Raw genomic sequence first — 21,198 nt, 5'->3', positions numbered from 1 at the left:
GCGCCAGTCGCTGGGGGCAATGTGTTTCATAATGTGTTTTTACATTCTCTTGTATTGTTTATTCTTTGGCATGCGAATTTTTATCTGATTTTGTATGTCCTGTGTATATGTGTTATGTTCTTGATTCAGTAACTCAGGGTACAATGTACAATAACAGATTTTCTTACTGTCTCGTCCTGAGTTATATGCACATTCAGAATGTTTCACCTACGCATTAACTGTTTGGGTTCGTACCCAACTTACTGAATAACCACTTGTCCAATCTGTTCAGCAAAGACGGTTACCGAAATAAAGAATTCTGGTCAGTTGAAACCTCCAGGCTCAGTTTGTTCATGCTGAGAAGAGGTTTGATTAGTCCAAATTGTACTAATTCCGACACTCTTCATTTTCCACAAACATCTCTGCGCCCTAGACATTTCTCTAAGTTCAGCAACAAATACTTTAGAACATTGAGGTGTATCTACCACTTCAAGATTCACTGTGCCCACACAGACGAGAAACACTAGACTAATCAAAGAGCTGACTCAGACATGTTTTGCACATCAGGTTTGGTGCGATCTCCTGTTCACATTTTACAAATTGTCTGTGCAGATGTGATAGGTGCCCACCATATAGGTAATTTTATACGTCCACGGTGCCCGCAGATTTGAGCAATTTTGTTCAAACCTCCAGTTCCAGCTTCCAGATTTGCACATACCTCATGTCTGCGCGAATGTACTGTTCACACGTGATGTCCGCATGTAGATCGTTGCACGTGGACGGGTCTTTAAACCGGTCCTAGATTCTATTATTTGCAATATGCTATTTTATAAACTGGTAAACCACAGCTGTTGAAAGGCATGATGGTAGGTAGAATTCCGCTTACAGCTGGTAAAATTGTTGTTTATTAAAGCAGACCGGTTTCGCGGCTTCAAGCCGTATCATCATGTGAACATCATTAAAAGATCATAGGCATACCCACTGCTGCTAATCAAAATTTACTACTCAGTGGATATCGTCAATACTATGACGGGCGACTCTCTTTGTCGTTCCATTGGACTGCTCTTGCCTTGCCCTGCACTGAGCTGCCCTGCTGTCAAACTGATGCAGGCAAATTTTAAGGAAAGGGGCACGTCTTCTTCACTTTTCGGTGGCCAGAGTATTCACGATATTTTCTGAATAGTAAATTTCGACTAGCAGGGATGCGTATGCCCATGATCTTTTAACGTTGTTCACCTGATGATGCGGCTTGAAGCCACGAAACCGCCCTATTTTAATAAACAGCAATTTAGCCAACTATAATCGGAGTTGTTCCTAACATCATTTGCAATAAGATGCTTGCACACATTCAATATTTAATGATATTACTAGGTCGTCAAACCTTCAATAATTAAAAGGTGAAATGTTTTGTGGAATATCTCTTGTTCCTATGTGCATTGCTTGTGTGTGGACGCATCTGTACCCGAAGTGCTTTGTCACGGGAAGTTGTTCGTTCATTTCCAGTTGCTATACCGCATGTGAGGCAGGGTTGTTGACGGTAGGTGTTACAGGTTGGTTATGGAATCTTGTTGTACCTTGTACATCATGTGCATAAAATCATTCATTTAGTGTACTTAGTGTGCACAAAAGGTTAAATATTGTTGTTCGATGATATTTAATGTGGTACTGAATTGTAAATGTCCAAAAGACGTGGCTTCGCGCCATGCCGCTTGCGAAGTAATGTGTGAAGTATTGGTTTCTTTGCAGTCCTTAAATTGTCTCGTTAGAGAAGTCCTTACACGCACAAGATGGGTAGGGAGGACAAAGTAACATGGAAAACCAATTACTTCACAAAACTAGTCGTGAGTATATACTATAAGCTACTGGTGATGCAATTGCATCAAAATTATAATTTTAATATCACACATGAAGGCGATTTACTTTAATCGTTTGCGACCATGTCATGACTTTTTGTGTTACTTAGTAATTAATGTTGTCAGTCGCATGCCTTTTACAAGTGTGCTTATGTTGAGTAACAAATACATATCTCTTTAAGTACTGTGATTGAAAATCTTCCATGAAACTTTGCTGAAAAATATTTTTTATCTTCAGCAATTACTGGACGACTATCCAAAATGTTTTATCGTCGGTGCCGACAATGTTGGTTCAAAGCAAATGCAACAGATCAGGATGAGCCTGAGAGACAGCGCTGTAGTTCTGATGGGAAAGAACACCATGATGCGGAAAGCCATCAGGGGACATCTGGAGCGAAATCCTGCACTTGAGAAGTAAGTTTTTCACTTACAGAATTTTTTCGTTGTTTGCTATTAAACAAGCCTATCAGTTATGATCTGTATATAATTTGTGATGACTATACTTGATTATTTATTAAATTATTTGCAGCTATTCTCTGTGGGATTTTTCCTGTGTATTTGTCTGTATATATCTGTTTTGAAGTGTTCTTTATTTGGGTGTCTCTAAGGCCTCTAGATGGAAAACCCAACTTTATAGCATTTCGTTTTTTCATAGTTCCAAAAAAGCTTCCACACTCACTCCCCAATAACATTGATAAGTTGTGTTCACTTTAATATGAAACGTTAGTGTTGTCAAATTATCTTGAAATGCTGTACAAATTTTTCACTTAAGGGATAAGTTGGTTTCAAAGAACGCTGATACTGTTTATTTTTATCAATAGGATCACATAAATTGTAGGCATAATACGGACATCACAATTCAGTGCATGTAGAATACATGATATAAAGGTGATCAGTTTCTTCTAAGATATGTTAGTTGTAGTCACCAGCTCATGACAAGACTGTTGCCTCCTTCACATTTGTCGGGCTAAATTAATGGGTGGTTGGTCGTGTCCAGCTTCAGAGTAGAAACAGTATGAATATTATTTTAGCATAGGTTGAACTTATACCAATTTCCTATGTTCAGTATTGTTATTGCGTGATCAATGCTTCAATGGAAAATATTTAAATTCTGTTATACAGGCATACAGTTTCCACTTATATTAATGTCAGTGGGTATCTATTAGTCACTTCTGCACACCAGAAACATTACTGAATGTGCATGCAGTGTGATCTGAAAGGGATCAGTATTTTACTGGATTATCTATAGGTTCGTTTGAGCAGTTGGCAGACAACAGGCTGTACTGTGCATGTGCTTGCTCTGCTTGTATGCTTTTCGTCGCATTTCTGTGTGTGTGTGTGTGTGTGTGTGTGTGTGTGTGTTTTTTTTTCCCCTCTGCAATTTTTTTATGTAGCATTTCCAGTCAATTTACATCTATACAGCACTGCAAAAAGCTAATAAGATGGAATACAAATTTCTTGCAAAGAAGGTTTCTGTATCTTACTCGAGAATAAAGGACAATTTTGTGACTATTTCAAAATGCGTAAAAAAATTAACAAGGTTGTCTGAGGCAAAGAAACTGTAAAACTGACGGTTTATATTCTATTCTAGGAATCAATATAATGCCTTGTGGGGAGCTAAAACAATAAAACATGGTATGCTGCCAGTCTACAATTTAGCATAGGGTGGCATTCTATAAGTTTAAGATGTAAACACAAATTAAGAAATAACTTAAGGCCTAGAGGAAGTACTAGACAAGTGCCTTGTGATCAAAAAAATGCTTTTTCACAGAAGGCAGGTTTCTAAAATTCTGCTACAGCTGTCAATATATTTGAAACAAAATATCTAGTTCAAAACTACAGACCAAATTTGCCTACTTAGTCAGCTTCAAGTTGGTTTTATGTATGTTCGTACATATATAGCATTAAGAGATCGTAGTGTCATAAAAGGAACAGGACATTGGAGACTACTCCAGCAGCATCAGAATTTCATAAATCATACTAAAATGCTTCATTCTTATCGCATACATCTACGTCCAAATGCACATGAGAACCTGATATTCAGCTTTTCTATGGTTTTCGTGATACCAATTTTCTTGGAGGTCCAGTATTGCATTCTCATGCTTGGATCTTTATTATGGTATAATGTCATTCCTCCCAGGAAATGAAAATTTGCACTTGAAATTGAACGAAGTTGAAAGTAGCCAATAGTGCAGAATGAAATAGTTTGAAATAAACTAAGTGCCTCAGTGGAAAAAATTAATAGAAACAAATTTCTCTACAAAACTGACAAATGTCTTCATTATGACATTAATGGTTGATTGCTAATAATGTGTAAATAATATAAAAACAGAAATTTGAAACTAATAACTTATTTTGGTGTTTCATGATTGAGAATGTATATTAATTCACCTGATGGCTCCCGGCCACAGAAAACTGTTTTGTTTTCATTTAACCTGGGAGCTGTAAACGAAGAGACCATGAAACACATGCACAGTTCATGTGGAGAAGGACCCCCCCCCCCCCGCTATAACTCAGATTGCTCTGCTCATGTGGGACTCTGGCAGCATGGGCGCATCGGAAAAATTTTTCTGGGTAGCATCTGGCTACTTGCTGCTACTGCTCATACAGCAAACAGCCACGCTTCAAGTAGCCAGAAGTTGGAGAAGGCATTGCTTATACACAAATTCAGCTCTCTGCATGCGCACCAGCCTGATAACTGCTCAAACGAACATTGTCATTGTGTGGTTCAGGGCACTTGGAATTTTGGCAAGTAATGCTCCATATGGTGATTGTAGTTTAGTGTGGTAGTGGTTCCTGTTGTGAAAAATGACTGCCTAGTGTAGCCTTAGATGTAGGTTAGGTTGTGAGATGAGTGTGACTTGATGTACAATGCCTGATTGATCTGTAGCATAGTTGTATGTTTGCATTATGTTCAATGAATGTTAAGTTTTAAAAACTAAAACTGTGAGTTCAGAAAGCCCGTATTAGAAAGTAAAGTATTTTGATGTTTATTTAATACATCAAAGTTAAACAATGTAAAAAATGAAAGGTTGCCACCTCCTGCTGCCCCCATTTTAAATGTGTTGGTGCTGTAACTGTACTGGATGGTGAATAGCAGTACTTCATTCTGAAAGAGGCATATCCTCATGTGTAACTTGGCATTTATCAAGATTTTGCATGGTTTTTTAAAATTCTGAACCTCTTTTCATCCACCACCTCTTGCTTTTACATGCATTGGTGGTCAGCTAAAAAGAGGATATTACTTCCTTCCTAACTAGACTGTTTGTTTTAATTTGACCTACAGTAGTTAGAAAGGAAACAATGTATGGTAAAATATTTTATCTAATATGTAATGTGTCGTGAAAAGTTTGATTTTGGAAATTTATCACGGCTTATTATAATATGCATACTATCTTCTAGAGCTTTGGATGAAATCCTTTTTGTAAATACTCGCTTATGTTAGCAGAAATGTCGGAAATCAGTAATGGCTATTTTATAGTTCACAATCTGGAGGACCAAGTGAATTACGATAAAGCACTCCTGGGTGATTGGAAGTGTCAGATTCCACCTGTCTGCTTTGACCTGTGCCATAATGGCATTGTGGTGTGATACCACTATGGGGCAGTGTTTTTGAGTCGTTCATTGTATGAGGTGTCTTGTCGTATTTGATGGCACCCTCTGGTGGTGGATGTTGATGGGTTGTTTGTGTAAGATTGTTCATTTCAGTATGGGTAGTTAGTGGTGTAATATGAATGTGGAAGTGTTTGCTTTGGTTTCAGTGAGATGTTATGGTTTCTTCTTTTGTGTGTTGGATGTTTGTTATAGTGATACTTTTTAGTGGGTGTGTGGGGGAGGGGTTTGACCAACTGACGTGCTTTTGTCAGAGGCTTTAGTTTGTATGTGATTGGTTTTGGTTGTATTCCATAATAACAGTGATGTTTTGTCTGTTTTATATTCGTGGTATTTTTGTTGTTTTGATTGATCTAGTGAAAATGGGGTTTCGGTTTCGGTGGTGTTTTGAGTGAAATAGGTGTGTGAAGTTTTTTTTTTGTGGTTTGCCACTAGATATCGAGAGCTGTGTTATTGATGTTACGGGACAAAGCAGACGGGTTGAATCGGATTCCTAATGGCTCACTGTTCATAGTACCTTTAGTTGGAATACTGCTTCATCTGCTTTTAATATGTAAATTTTTGTTGTCTCATTAAGTGGTTAGCAAAACATATAAATATATTTGTAGTGTCAAATGAAAGCATCATGTACTTCCATTTATGTAAGTTCCAGGAGTAACTGGTTAGAAATACCAGCTAAGGCACACAGAAATTAATTGCTGTAACTGATAATGTAGATGGCACTGCTAATTATTCTTACACTGTACTGTGTTCATTCACATCCTCAAGATAATTGTTTTGTAAATGTAACATGTTACCTGGTAATACATTAAAGTAATAATACCAAGGGTCGACAGAAGCGTCCAACGCGTCGGCTTTGACCCGTGACGTGAGGGTGTTGTCGTGTGTGACGTCATGACGGCGCGGAGTTTGGTTTGAGTGTGGCTCTCCAGTTCTGTTTTATCTTATTTTATTTACTTTTCTGTTCTGTTCATTCTATCTCGTGAGATTTTTTTAATTTAAAAACACTTATTACTTATTTTAATTATCTGTTTCCTCAAATTTCTGTTTTAGTTTATTATATTTATCTTTCTGATCTGTTTGTTCTATCCCGTGAGATTTTTTTAAAAAGACAAAACACTAATCAGCTACTGAAGCATCTTTATCTTCTATAGGTTGCAGGGGTTATGACCCCTGGGGAGGTAGGTGGGCATTCATGCATGGCTGTCTTCAGTTACACGTTGTAGCTACGCAAAGTGTCTAAATTTGTTTATATTTAGTTTGCCCCCCAACCAAAACACCCAATTCCCCGTGCTTGTCCTGTTGGTGTCATTAGGCTTCTTGTGGAAAGTGTGTGTGTTATTTTTTGTTTCCGCCATATTTGTGACGTCATGGGTCAAAGCAGGCGGGTGGGATCGGACGCGTCTGTATTTCCGATACCAATATGAATTAATCATGTTCCATATCTTTCTTCATTTTGAAGAATAGTTCCCCGCATTGGTAATGATTATGGATTTCTTTATTAGTACTTGTTTTAACTTGATCTGATAAGTTTTATTTAATGTAATTTGACAGGCTGCTGCCACATATTCGTGGGAATGTTGGCTTTGTTTTCACACGAGGAGACCTAGTGGAAGTTAGAGACAAGCTTTTGGAAAACAAAGTACGTGCTCCAGCAAGGAATGGAGCGATTGCACCCTGCCCTGTGATCATTCCAGCTCAAAATACAGGTCTTGGGCCAGAGAAGACATCATTCTTCCAGGCCCTATCCATTCCCACGAAGATTTCCAAGGGAACAATTGAAATTATTGTAAGTATGCAGTTTTTTTATAGTTGGTGAAATGTTAACAGGAGGAAGTTATCTACTAAAATGTTACTTGTTGGAAGTTATGAATATTTTGACTTTCTTTCAATACCCTCAGTTTATGGAGCAAGTTCTTGATTGGCAGTTTCTAGAGTATCTGAGGTTGTTTAGCACCAGTTCTGCTTTGATCAATGCTGAGTAAGAAAAGCACGTTTGAAAGATACCAAGACCGTCACATTCATTCATTTTTTAGAACTGATTGACAGGTCGTGTAAGCATGGGAAGTAGCTGTTCAAACTTGCTCCTAAGTTAGCATGGTTGTCACAAAATCTGGAAAATTTTGTCCAGCACTGAAAAATATCTTGCTTTCTTCAGCTTCAATGGCCAAATTTTAGGAACTTGGGTTGGAGACTTAAGTGCAGTCATCATGATTATTTATAGATGCTTTGTTTGGAGTGCTCAGAAGATTGTGGTCAGCCATTGTTTACTGATCAACAATTGAAAGTTCTAAGTTTTGAATGAGGTGTAAGATTGTCACTTGCAATTTGTGTCACCTCTGGCAATGTTTAAGATAATGCTGAGTTACACTGTGGTTAGGGGTTGTTAAACTGTAGGTGCCCCTATAACATGCTGGGTCAGTTGAAAGTTTGGAGAAAGGCAGTGGTGTAACACCACCACCATGGTGATGCATAGTAAAGCACTGTGGTGTTAAAACCAATCTTAAGCTTCTGGGACAGCTTCCCTTAATAGTAACCTTTTTTTTAATATAACCAGGGTATGATTAGTTTGTCTGAGCCTGCCTTAGGGCATTTTCCCCAGACTTTGCCATTGTTTAGGTGATAAGTTTGTTGCTGTGGGCAAATTATGCCATGCCTGTTGTCACATTTTGTGTAGGTCATATAACCTATTAAACCCTGGCATTATTGGAGAGCTTCATATTTAATCTGTTCTGCTACAACATTTAATTAGGTGGTGGCCTGCATGATTTCAACAAACTGTGAAGTTTTTCCTGAGTTCAGTTTAATAGGGAGATTTTAGTGAGAATATGATATTGGCTCCCTGATTATTTTTTTTTATTCACATCACCCCGTTACTTAGAAACTAATCTGGTTATTGTTACATTTGTAAATCCTGCCAGTTTTACTAAATGAACTGGTTGTTTATAATTAAAGTGGATAAGAAGCAGAATTCTGTGGGGTGTTTGTATGGTAGGGTTTATGGTACAGAATGTGACTGTCCCAGTCTGGATATACGACATTCTTAATTCTGTCACAAACTGTGATCATATTAGCATTTTAGTTAGTGGAATTTCTTCTAAGAAAGTTTCTTGTAATACATAATCTTTAGATAATGTTTAATGCTTTGGATTAGGTTGTAGAATTGGTAAATGACTGTCAGGTGGTTTTTTGTCTACAGGTAAAATTTTAAGTCCAAAGAATGCCATTGTAATTGAATCAGTGACATGTGTTAAGACATATTTGACGTCATCTAATTATAATAGTGTTGCAGTTAGTAAATTTGTGCAAATGGTGGGTGTAAATTTAGGGGATGCTGTCAAAGCCTGATTCTTAATTTCATAACTACTAATTTTCCCTGCATTGTTCTTGTGTTCACTGCTGTGATGAGTGTAACACCTGTCTGATGCTGTCTGACAAACCACCTGGAGCCAGAAATGGCAGAACCCACCATGGTGGCAGTAGCTTGGATGACAGTTGGACTGATGTGCCGTCTGAGCAGTGTTACAAGAAAAGCAAGAGTTAGGCACATTAGGTCACTTCAACCTAAAGATACCAGGTATCAGCTTTGTCCCATAAGGTACAGATGTTGGCTTGTGACATACATGCACTAAAAAAACAGAATGGAGTGCTGACAAAAATCATATTTTTGCAATATCTATTGTGGTGACAATGTATGTTGTACAGCTTTGAGGCATGGGCTAGATTGAAGTGTGACAGTTTGGTTGAGAGTTGGCAAACCAGTATCAAAAGTGTCAGTATGACACATTTATCTTCTTACTCCTCCCAACTATTTGAAGAAAGTTATTTCATAAACATTTGTAAAAAATAGATAGTTAGATTGGGTGAGATTAGAGCTCTGAAGAGATCACTTAATTTGTGATGCAGTCAGTGTGAATTGAAATATTGTCTATTTTGTCTTCAGTAGTCTGTACTAGTTGAGATTTTGTGTGTGTGTGTGGGGGGGGGGGGGGGGGGGTTGGTGTTTGACACATTGTAGTATTACCAAATATTTTAGCACATAATGAGGTGGGTTGTTGGAAGCTTTGAGCAATTTTTGCACAGTGAGATTGTAATCCATTCAGGTGTCAGAGCAGTCTCTGAAAGCTTACCATCTGTTTAATATAGTCTGTCACAATAGTTTAATTTCAAGGACTGGCAGACCCTAAGATTTGTCTGGTGGGTGCCATTTTATGAATGGTAACATCAGTGAAACTGGAACATGTTAATGACATTGAGGTTAACTTTGCTACTTAGATACATCTGAATACACTCCCTGTCCAAAACATTACTCCTAGTGTAAAAGTGCTGTTAGTGCAATAACTACGGTGACAGCTTTAATTAACAGCTGTAAATGCCACATTTGCTAATGACCTTGTTGCAGTGGTAACCCCAGTTCCCGTCACATCACCGAAGTTAAGCACTGTTGGGCTTGGCTAGCATTTGGATGGGTGACTGCCTGGTCTGTCAAGTGCTGTTGGCAAGTGGGGTGTGCTTAGCCCTTGTGAACAAATTGAGGACCTACTTGATAGAGAAGTGGCTGCTCCAGTCATAAAGACTGACAATGGCCAGGAGAGCAGTTGGTCAAGACTGTTAGGGGCTTCAGAGACCTTTTCAGACACTTTTGTGAACACCACATTTGCATTTGCCTAGTCAGTTGAATAGGTGGTATTAACAGATGTAATGTGTCAATATTGCCACAAATAGATATGGAGCAATGAACTGAATATATAAATATTGGAGACATTTTTCAATGTTTTGAAGGAAAAAGTATTGGCAAAGTTTCTCTCACCCACCTTAACTCACCAACAGAAATGACACATGGACACCTGCCGGAACTTGACATTCAAAATGAGCAATTTTTTACTGGAAAAAATAATCGTGCAGTGAGACTTTTGTGTCAATAGTATGAACCTACCACAAAATGACAAACTGTACATGGGTGTTTGATGCTTCAGAAATACTGAGGAAGGTGCAAATGTCGTACATCGGGTAAACACCATCCCAAAGGAGAACTTTCTTGACTTTTCATGTGGTTGTATGCTCATGGGGGAGACTGTAGAACACTTGAAGCATCAACTCTTTTTTGTAAATTCTTGGACTCACTATTTGTGTGATGGTGTCTTTTAGCACTAGAGAAGTTCTCTCTTTAGTATCCCTTCTGCAAGATTGTCACTTGGTGCTGTTTGATAATTTTTTGACATGCAATGATGAAACGGACTTGTGAGAATGGTGATTAAAATGCTTGTCCAGCCATCCAGATTTAGATCTTCCCTAAGTCATTCAGAGCTAATATGGGGATAATTCCTACCAAATGGCACAGCACATACCATTCTTTATCAGACCAAGCTTGTGCTCTCTTGAATGAGCATGTTGGTCTGACATTAACCCCACATCCTTCTTCTGTCAGATGACTGGTATAATTAGGATCAGTTTAAGATATTGATAAAATTCATTAATGGATATATCTAAAGTTCGTGTAACTTTTGTCTTAGCTTTTTGTTTGTATTGGTGGAAGTGTGGAAAGGGTATATTAAAATTTCTTGGTTCATCTGATTTTCTGTGCTTTCTGTAGGCTGTTTGTCGAATGTTTGGGGTTGTTGTCTAAAAGACACTTACTGCTTCCCTTATATACACACTTGTTTTATCTGTCTGTAATGTACGGAAGCTTTAAACCCCAAGTCGTACTGCCTTTTTCAATATAAGATAAACCTTTAGCCTATGAGTGTGTTTGCAAAATTAAGAATAGATTTAATTGACCAATGTAATGGAAGAATACCATTGTTTAAGTAAATTTAAACAGTTGTAGTAGACATAACCTCTTTTGAGATAAAAAATAAAATAGGTGCTGTGAAATTTAGAGAAAGTATTGTCATGAGGGATTGTGAAAGTCAACATTTCAGTGAACTAAGTTTATTTCCCAGTGTAAGATAATCATTAACATCCAGATTTTTCCATAGTTTGGCATTGTGTTCATTGCTTTGAATTTGGTTGAAATTCAGCTTGGGGAGCAAGCTGTGGAGCTTCATTTCTGAGAAATGTTTTTAAGCCTTTATAAATTCATAACTAATTTAGTATCAGTTGAAACTATTACTACATGGAGTAGTAATATCAGAATGCTGAGGATCTGGAGACCATCTTAGTTTTCTGTACAGGTACCTCACTTTCAAGTATTTTAGACATTAACTATTACGCTGGACAGTTAATTTAAAAAACTCTAGTCTTTCTTGGACATGCAAGAATGTTCCAGAATGACTGTTGGTTTGAGGGCTCTCCTGACAGATTTTTTTAGTGGGGTGAGTTGGCTTCGTGAATTTCTCCACAGCTGGTTTTCTTTTATTATCTGTGAACTTCACACTGTTTGGCAGTTGGTATCAGGACCTAGTGGAGGGGAGAACTGTATATGTTACTCTTCCAGGACTGAGGTAATAGAGATGAATTTGATTTGATTTAACTTTCATGTACTCCTTATTTAGCTCAGATTGTGCAAGTGTGTTGCTGATCATAGGTTTTGTGGCTATAAGTAGATGTTAACGAAGCATTAGACTCAAGGCCTTTGTGTTCCAGTGTGGTAGGAGTACCTAGAAGCAGTCGAAGCTTTGAATTAGACCAGTGTCAGATTTGTTACACACTTCTTTCACTGAACCCTGCTCCAGGCTGCAAGCTGGGCTTCGGCCAGCAAGTCTGGTCATAAGGTAATATGCCAGTTCTTTTCCTCTAAGTTTTGTCTGTGAAAAAAGCTTCTCAGGCAGAGTAACTTCTTTACGCTTGAGGCTAGGTGCCACTTTTTTAGCAGTCTGGTGCTCAGTGCAAGTGCTTTTCTGTACTGCAACACTATTCAGTATTGATGTCTTCTGTAATGTGTGTAACTGTTCAATAATGAATGGTATTATAGTGACAGGAAGCTAACTTGTGTTCTTCCAACATTTTGTAAACTAGGCAGAAATAGAACAGTTGTATTCAAAGCAACAAATTGTTAGGTGTTGTTAGATTGTGGATGTGTTGTTTCCTCCTTTTGTCTATTATATCCATATGTAATGTTGACCTTTACAGGAACTGGATTAAAGCATTTCTGCCATTGTATCAAATTCCATGTTAACTGATAGGATTAAACTAAATAAACCCCCTTCGTCTGGTACTGCAAATCAGTCTGAGGAAGGTCAGACAAGTTCTTGAGTGACAGAGGAAGACAAAAGTATAAGTGGTTTTTTGTCAGCATTTCTGTTTTTCCACAGAGGTTGATGACAGATCATAAAGGTGTCAAGCAGTTGTGCAGTTTGTTACTGTCAGTCAGAAAGAATAAACCTGCAAATAAAAAAAATTGCTACTCCACATGGTTATTGTTCACTGCTGTGATGAAGGAAATACATCTGATGCTATCTGATAAACCACCTGGAGCCAGAAATGGCAGAACCCACCAGGTTGGCAGTGGCATGGATGATATATGCACAGAAGTGCTGTCTGAGCAGTGAAGATTGGCCAACTTCAGTCATGATTAATAATTTTATATTCTGTAACATTGCTGTGGTCTGGTTTGATACCTAAATGTAAAATTGAGAGATTGAAAATGGTATTGTAATTCAAGCAACTAGTTAGTACGAGGCATAAGAGGGTTCATTGTCAAAGCAGTCATAGACGTGCATAGTGAATGTTGTGAATTGCTGCAGAATGCCCGACTTAGCTGAAGCCTGTGAGCATTTGTTAAAGCAGTACTTTCATAAGAAGGAAATGTATACTGAACTATTCTAGAGGAAAATTATCTGCCCATTGAAATGAAATGAGCTTGTGGCATTGTTGGCCAGGAGGCCCCATCTGGGTAAGTTTGGCTGTTGAGTGCCCATTAATAGCTTGCAATAGAGCAACCAGAATTATCATTTAAAGTACTGTGATAACTCCAGCAGTATGTTCTAAATTACTGCTGACAGTGCAGCTTTTGCATATGTGTTTATCCTAATTTGTTCGGAAAGCAGTAATTTTGGTAACTGAGGTGCTTTTGTGTATGTTGTAGACTTTGAAACTGTACAGATCGTTTTATTGTAAAACTCATTTAACAACAATCCACTTGTAATTTATTACAGAATGATGTTCATATTTTAAAAGAGGGTGACAAGGTTGGTGCTAGCGATGCAACACTGCTGAACATGTTGAACATCTCTCCATTTTCTTATGGTTTAGTGGTAGAGATGGTGTATGATTCTGGTACCATCTTCGAGCCTGCCATATTGGATATCAAACCTGAAGATCTCAGAGTTAAGTTCATGGAGGTAAGTTCCAGGACTCATTTTGTTACTAATACATGCTATGTGATAGTTTAGATGTATATCCTGAGCTTTGATTTTAGGTATTATAGAAACAAATTTTTGGTTACGAAATGAAATTCACAACATTTTTCAGAATATTGCCTATATTCCAGTCACTTTCAAGTGGGGCTAATGCATGAAGTTTAAATTCCAACCTTGAATTCCATGTTTTCCTAAAATAAGCATTCACCAGCTTGAAAAATCCGTAAATAACATGATTTTACTCCATGATGCTGTTGGAGATAGTATGCCTTTGCCATTAGCAGACCTCCAAAAATGGCTTGGAGCACATAGTTAAACAAGGAATTTGTTTTGATAAAGTAAATTTAAATTTGCTTTTTGTCATAGTCTTATCAAATGTTTGATCAAATATCAGATATTCTAATTGACGGCAATTCAAGTGAAATGTAATATATTGAGTCATTATTCATATGAAATACAGAAACATAGCCATTGTATGTAGTGTTTAGTTTTAATTTTTTCCTTAAGGATAGCTTGTTGGGTTTTTTAGGGTTGCATGGAAGGTGCAGTTCTGTTTCTGGTGAGATTGTCTTCAGTGATGTGAACATTTGTAAGAACAGTAATTTTGCATGCTTGTTCCACATAGGGTGTCTGCAGATTGGCTGCTGTTTGTTTGTCCATTGGATATCCAACTATTGCATCAGCACCTCATAGCATTATCAATGGATTCAAGAACTTGTTGGCCATTGCTGCTACAACTGAAATTGAATTTAAGGAAGCTCAGACTGTCAAAGAATTCCTTAAGGTATGTACATGTTTGGTTGTCTTTTTTATAGTTTAAAATAATAGTTATCAGTTTCATTCCTGTAACATATAAATAGTACAGGATGTGTGTGGTCACAATGATGACAAAAACTGTGTCTGATGCTGTCTGACCAACCACTGGAGCCAGAAATGGCAGAACCCACCAGTGGCAGCAGCAAAGTTGAAAATTGCATATCTGTGCTGTCTGAGTAGCCACGTCTCGTCACAACATAATTTTCCTTTGATATATAGCACTTTATTTTTCCATGTTTGCTTGTGCTTTCCAGCAGACCTAAATTTGTTATGTCTCTTCCAGGATCCATCGAAGTTCGCTGCAGTAGCTGCAGCAACAACAGCTGCTCCTGCAGCAGCAGCTGCTGCTCCTGCAGAATCAAAGAAGGAAGAGGCTAAGGAGGAGAGTGAAAGTGATGAGGATATGGGCTTTGGATTATTTGATTAATTACAAATGTTAACAGAGAACTAGTGTCCACCATTCCAGTTTTGTTGGAAGTTGTACCTTGATTTCTGTGTTTTGTCTGTATTGTCCATGGAAACTCATGTACATTTGTACTTGACTGATATCAATAAAACACCGAAATAACCTGTCATTCCATAATTAACCCTTTCAGTGACATGCTGCTGATTGGTGTGAATGCTGTTCCAGATGCCTTGTGGAAAGACTGCTTTATAAACTTAAAACATTTTCACTACATGACATGTCTCAGTGTATTCAAGCTTGGGATTTTCAGCAGCAAATGATTTTTCTCAGAAATGGAAGAAATCTTATGTTTGTGGTTGTTACTATTATGTAGTAGGTGCTATCAGAATACTTTCCCTGTCCTGTTCCTCTTGGCAAAGAGAGAGAATGGAAATGGAGGGAATATTAGGGAATGCCTTCAGATTGACTTTGAAATGACCCCATATTTTTGTAGCACTGCTGTGGACTTGTCACTAATGAATAAACATTTTCATAAGTGAACATGTATAAGTTCTTTGAAATCTGCCAGACTTGACACTGATACCAAACTGATTTTTCACACAGTTCTTCTGGACATTAAAAACAAAGTAAAGATACATTCCTCAATATTTAATGCAATAGACCAGTAATGTTTTAAATGATTTCTGTTCAAAAACAGAGTATGTAACAATGCAGTCTTGGGCTTTGCTACATGGTACAGTGGTAGCAGTGTCTGTCAAGGTACTGGTGCTTCATACAGTTTGTTGTACTGTGGGAACTGTGTATTGTTTTTCACTGCTTGAAGGGGTACAATACTGAAGTCATAGGCTACAGTTTACTATTGGACAACCATGGCAAATTTCAGTTTTCACACGTCACTGTTAAGGCAAGAGGAAGTGGCAGATGCATGTGTGGGACAGTATTAAATCTGGCAGATTTTTGTGGCATATTAGTAAATGAATAACAAATACTACGTATTTGAGCAGCTAGGGATTGTGCTCTAAATAGTATTGCCTGTGCTGAAACCACAGAAGCTACTTTTACCCATTTGACACTAATAATACTTTTTCATCATACTCCACAATCTGAAAAGATTTTTGTATGAATAAATATTGATTTGAGTGAATTAGAAAACACTGCAGTTAACGTGCAGTAAGGTCAGTTGATACCCTCCAAACTAAAATCCTTCTTATACTGTCCTGAGTGCTTCCATCACTTGTATGTCATTAACTGAAATTTTATTACAAGAAGTCATACAGAAATATTTTTGATACATCTACAGTATGTGGTGCCTTAAAATGGCATACTTCCATAACATGAGTTAAAGTATGAAAAACTTAACTACTGTTTGTCATTTTATTATTACAAACTGTACTGTAAAGTAGATGTTCTTGAGAAATCCTCAATGTGCTTTGGGATAACGTAAATTGATATGTATAAAATAACCACCAAATACAAGCTTCCTTTTTTTCTTCTGTGCGTGTGACTAATGCCACCACTGTGGTGAGTAGTGATCTGGCGTCAAGATATTCTTCCCAGATTTATCCACACGTGAAATGGCTATTGTCCCTGCATCATTGCACGTAGCAGATTCCGTGCAGTATCCAGGGTACATTTTAATTCCTTGTATAAATTTTCTTATTTTGAGAATAAATACAAAAAATAATTAGAATGTCACAAGGACTGTGTGTAATACAGTACTGCAAGGTTAAAAAAAAGAATGAATATTCAATTTCAAAGAAGAATAAAAATTGAATGTCCATGTAAAAATGTAATTGCTAGTGAAATGTGCTTACTCATTGAAAAAATCATTTCATGCTTTCATTTTCTCAATTTAATACATTTACAACTTTTTTATACTCTGGATCACTAAACTATGTGGCATAGAATACCTTACTGAACTGTACATTGTTCCTCTTCCATTTACGCATGGCGTTGGAAGAATGAATGCATCTGCACATATGAGAGGTCATTTCCGATATTTCATCTGCACAGTCTCTAAGTATAGACATAAAAGGGTCTAAAGAACATTTGTGATGTGCTGAAAAATAAATCTTGTATTTTTCAAAGTGCTTTCATGAGGTGTGCGTGGTGTTTTGCTTAGTGCTGCTAGTAAAAGTTTCAATATATTTGTTACACTTGACTATTTGCATCACCTTAAATGCTTCATTTTAGGATCTGTGCCCCAGGCAGGTCAGTGGTTCCCAATGTTTCAGAGACCATTATTCCAGGGTACAAGTAGATATCATCTGGTACACATCTCCCTTCCCCCCAGGAACGATATTAGTGCCCAAGTAAATTCTTTAAAGAAAGAGTTTACGAGGTGTGACCAAAAAATATTAATTTTTTTTGCATCATCTGCTGACATAACCATTGGATGTAAATTGCCTGATCCATCGAGACAGGGAACATCAAGTTGGAACATGTACTGACTTGACAGTGTCGACACTAGTGTGAGGTAGTGTTTACCATGTCTGCACATCATGGGTTTCGAATATCATGTGAACATATAGTTCTGCTTAAAGCTGCAAAAAAAAAAAAAAAAAAAAAAAGTGCCAAAGAAATCTCTCAAGTAAAAGAATTTAAATTTTTAGGTGAATGGATTGCAGAAAATTATAAGGAAAAGAAATCTGTCAGATCAAGAGTCCAGAAAATGGAGATTGCATTTCAATTAACAAAAAACATTTACAACAAAGTCTCTTGTGGAGCTGCAAAATACGACACTACACAACAATAATTAAACCCGAAGCTCCCTACGCATCTGAGACACTAAACCTTCAATACAGAACACTAAAAGAGGGATTAGAAGTGAAAGAACGTTAAATAATGAGGAAAATTCTAGGACCAAGAACTAAAGATAGTGTACATTATCTAAAACCCAATGCAGAAATATATAAAATATCTCCAAAATAAGACACAATGCGCATGAGAAGAATCCAGTTCATGGGGCATTTAGAAAGAATGGGCTCAAACAGGTGAATGCACAAAATCCATACATTTTTAAAGACCAAAACTACAAGACCGAACTGGTACAGACAGACAGAAAAAGACCTGGGAGAATTAGGGTCTCCAAATCTACATGATATTTAAATCGGAAAAATCACAAACACACGGGGTTTTGAGGAAGAAGAGAAAAACTGACACGTGGTCTACGCAACGAAAGCTAGCCCATTCGTTGTTTATGTAGGAATACTGGGCGAAAAGGAAGGCCAACAAATGTTGATTACGTGTGGTCCTAAGTGATCCATCCGCGAAGAAGAAGAATAAATGTTGAAATTGGTGCATGACGATAATATTGCTTAATTCTGAAGACTGTTCAAATGGTATGTGATTTAAAAGTGGAAGGAGAGAAATGTTTGGGTCATGCACTAACCTGAAAATCAGAGGAAACTTGTAAAGAGTGGAAAAAATTGTTTAAATGGGCGAATAGCTGTTAGAGAGCTAACCGAAGAAGTTGGTATCTCATATAGGTCCATATAAAGCATTTCGACTGATAATTTGTGAATAAGACAAGTGCTAAATTTGTTCCCAAACTTTTTAGTATAAACAGAAGGAAAATCTTGTATCACCTTGTGTGGCATTGGAGGATCATCTTCATTCAGATCTGATCTTCATGTCCAAAATTGTAACTTGAATGTAATGGAAGGAAACATTCCACGTGGGAAAAATTATATATAAAAACAAAGATGAGGTGACTTACCGAACAAAAGCGCTGGCAGGTCGATAGACACACAAACATACACACAAAATTCAAGCTTTCGCAACAAACTGTTGCCTCCTCCTTCCCTCTTTCCTGATGAGGCAACAGTTTGTTGCGAAAGCTTGAATTTTGTGTGTATGTTTGTGTTTGTTTGTGTGTCTATCGACCTGCCAGCGCTTTTGTTCGGTAAGTCACCTCATCTTTGTTTTTATATATAAATTGTAACTTGAGATGGAAATTGGCTCTATAGTTACGACCCTGAGACGAAAATCCAAGAGTTCTCAATAGAAAACTGGGTATGTATGTCAATCAAAATCAGAGATCAGTCATTTTTTTATTCAACAAGTGTGATCAAACTGTAAATGTCAAATTTCACATGGGTGTACTGTGACATTTGTCAAACAATTACGAAGAAAGGGACCAGAAAAATTGGCCAATAGCTGACATTCATCATCACGACAACGTGCCATGTCACACCTCACTTTTGATTTGGGAGGTTTTGGCTGGGGAAAGTGTTCCTCCCTGTCTGTATCTGCCTTACTGGATTTATCACAATGTGACTTTTGGCTCTTCCCAAATATTAAAATTGTGCTTTTAGGAAAGTGTTTTGACACGACTCCTGACAGAGAGGGCCATGACAGAGCAATTGAACTGCTGAAAGAAACCTTCCAGAAATGTTTCCAGTCATGGATTCAATATTGAGATAATTACATTGCTAGCAGACAGTACTTTGAAGATTTTCAGAGTCCATGTAGGCTTATTACTTCATTTCTAATAAAATTTATTTACTATATTTTTTTTTATAACATCTACATAGGCCATTTTAAAATGATGAGATATGAATAGTAAACAACAGACTAATGGGACAATTGGTAATGCTTGCTTGCTTCTAAACAACCTCTTTTACAGAATGATGAAGCAGTGCGTCACGAGTGCCACCTACTACTACACAAAAGAAAGCTAACTGTCCACACTGAGAACAGCTACTCTTCGCAAATCAGGATTCCTCTGCACCACTCCTCTCTCTAGTGTCATTTGGTTCACTCACACCTTGCATCCCCACTTAAAACTAACCAACTTAAAGTGTGTGTGCTATACTTATGCCTACGGTGTGTAAATTACTTGATTGCTGGACTCTATTTCTGATCCATAGCGAGTGGAAGAGAAAAATGTGCTAACTACTCTAGTTCAGTAGTTCTGCCACGAGATGTCAGTTTCTCCGCTTGATACCCATGAATGTGCATGTTACTACTGCAAAACCAGAACATGGGCTCATCCATTCATGAAATGTACGGTGGGGAACACAAAGCGTTTTATTGTTCCAAAACTCTGTCTCGATTCTTCTGTTAATGATGATTAGCTAATATCTGCATTTGACTTGCATGTGGTGTCAGTGAAAATTGACATTTATGTTCACAGTTACCATGGGAAGGTAATGAACATCTTACGGAAGTGTAAACACATTGTAACTTGTGCAAGATGAGGGAAGTCTGTTACTGACAGATCATCACTGCAACTCAGAGACACAATGATACTAAAATAATGTTGATTCCAGGAAATAACTGAGGCCTCTTTTTGTTTAAATATTGAGGTATTCCAAAGGTACGGTCAGTAGTTAGTCGTAGAAGTTTGAAAGAAGCTCTTTCGGAAGCAAAGCCGTTATTTTTATGGGCGAGAATGCTTCTCCAATTCATTTATGTTTTGTCAGCCTCTGTGTTTTTGTATACAAAACATTACTAAAACACATTGTAACTTGTGCAAGATGAGGAAGTCTTATTACTGACAGATCATCACTGCAACTCAGAGACACAATGATACTGAAATAATGTTGATTCCAGGAAATAACTGAGGCCTCTTTTGTGTAAGTATTGAGGTATTCCAAAGGTACTGCCAGTAGTTAGTCGTAGAAGTTTGAAAGAAGCTCTTTCGGAAGCAAAGCCGTTATTTTTATGGGCGAGAATGCTTCTCCAATTCATTTATGTTTTGTCAGCCTCTGTGTTTTTGTATACAAAACATTACTAAAATAAATGTGTGTTCACCAAGTTGTTCTTACATAAAATGATTGGCCATCTTTGAATCATATTGCTTTAAATTCCTTGAATTTTATGCCATTGGCTACTGAGTTACTGCAGGGCTTCGTTGAAATGACTTCGGATCCAAGTGAGTGGAAGTTAACTTGTGGCAGCCTTACAACCCAGCGAATTCGAGGAAGTATCTTGTCGGTAAAAGTTTTAGTTGATGACATCGTCATTAAAAAGTATATCAGTTTTATTATGTCATGTGTTTCTTATGCACTTTATGGCATAAACAGCATCTGAAAACACCCATATTCTCCTGGCTTTGTCAGCTAGATTTGATACACAGCAGGCAACTATTTCATGTGCCAATACTATCTAGACGTTGCCAGACCTTTTTATTCAATTGGCTACCATAAGTTTCGTTCCAGCTTGCTCAGCTTCTTAGTTGATTCGATATATGTGAGACTTCACAAGGAGTGGCATTGTTACTTGTGTA

The 21,198-nt window shown here is 37.5% G+C and overlaps 1 protein-coding gene across 2 annotated transcripts; it reads left to right on the top strand.

The window, feature by feature from the left end:
• The first annotated feature begins 1,451 nt into the window (after positions 1 to 1,451).
• On the top strand, positions 1,452 to 15,143 carry LOC124595464 (60S acidic ribosomal protein P0). Of its 2 annotated transcripts, none has more exons than XM_047134215.1 (7): positions 1,452 to 1,516; positions 1,726 to 1,820; positions 2,071 to 2,246; positions 6,999 to 7,233; positions 13,541 to 13,726; positions 14,370 to 14,528; positions 14,844 to 15,143. In XM_047134215.1, exons 2-7 carry the CDS (start codon positions 1,767 to 1,769, stop codon positions 14,985 to 14,987), a joined length of 954 nt encoding a protein of 317 aa, XP_046990171.1. In that variant the 5' UTR covers positions 1,452 to 1,516; positions 1,726 to 1,766; the 3' UTR covers positions 14,988 to 15,143. The 2 variants fall into 2 exon arrangements, with proteins under 2 accessions (XP_046990171.1, XP_046990172.1); XM_047134216.1 differs by having other exon boundaries at positions 1,470 to 1,529.
• The last annotated feature ends 6,055 nt before the right edge of the window (positions 15,144 to 21,198 follow it).

This window comes from Schistocerca americana, chromosome 2 (assembly GCF_021461395.2).
Source record: "Schistocerca americana isolate TAMUIC-IGC-003095 chromosome 2, iqSchAmer2.1, whole genome shotgun sequence".
Lineage (NCBI taxonomy): Eukaryota > Metazoa > Arthropoda > Insecta > Orthoptera > Acrididae > Schistocerca > Schistocerca americana.
Note: the sequence above shows the minus strand (reverse complement) of the source record. Positions and strands in the feature narration are given on the sequence as shown.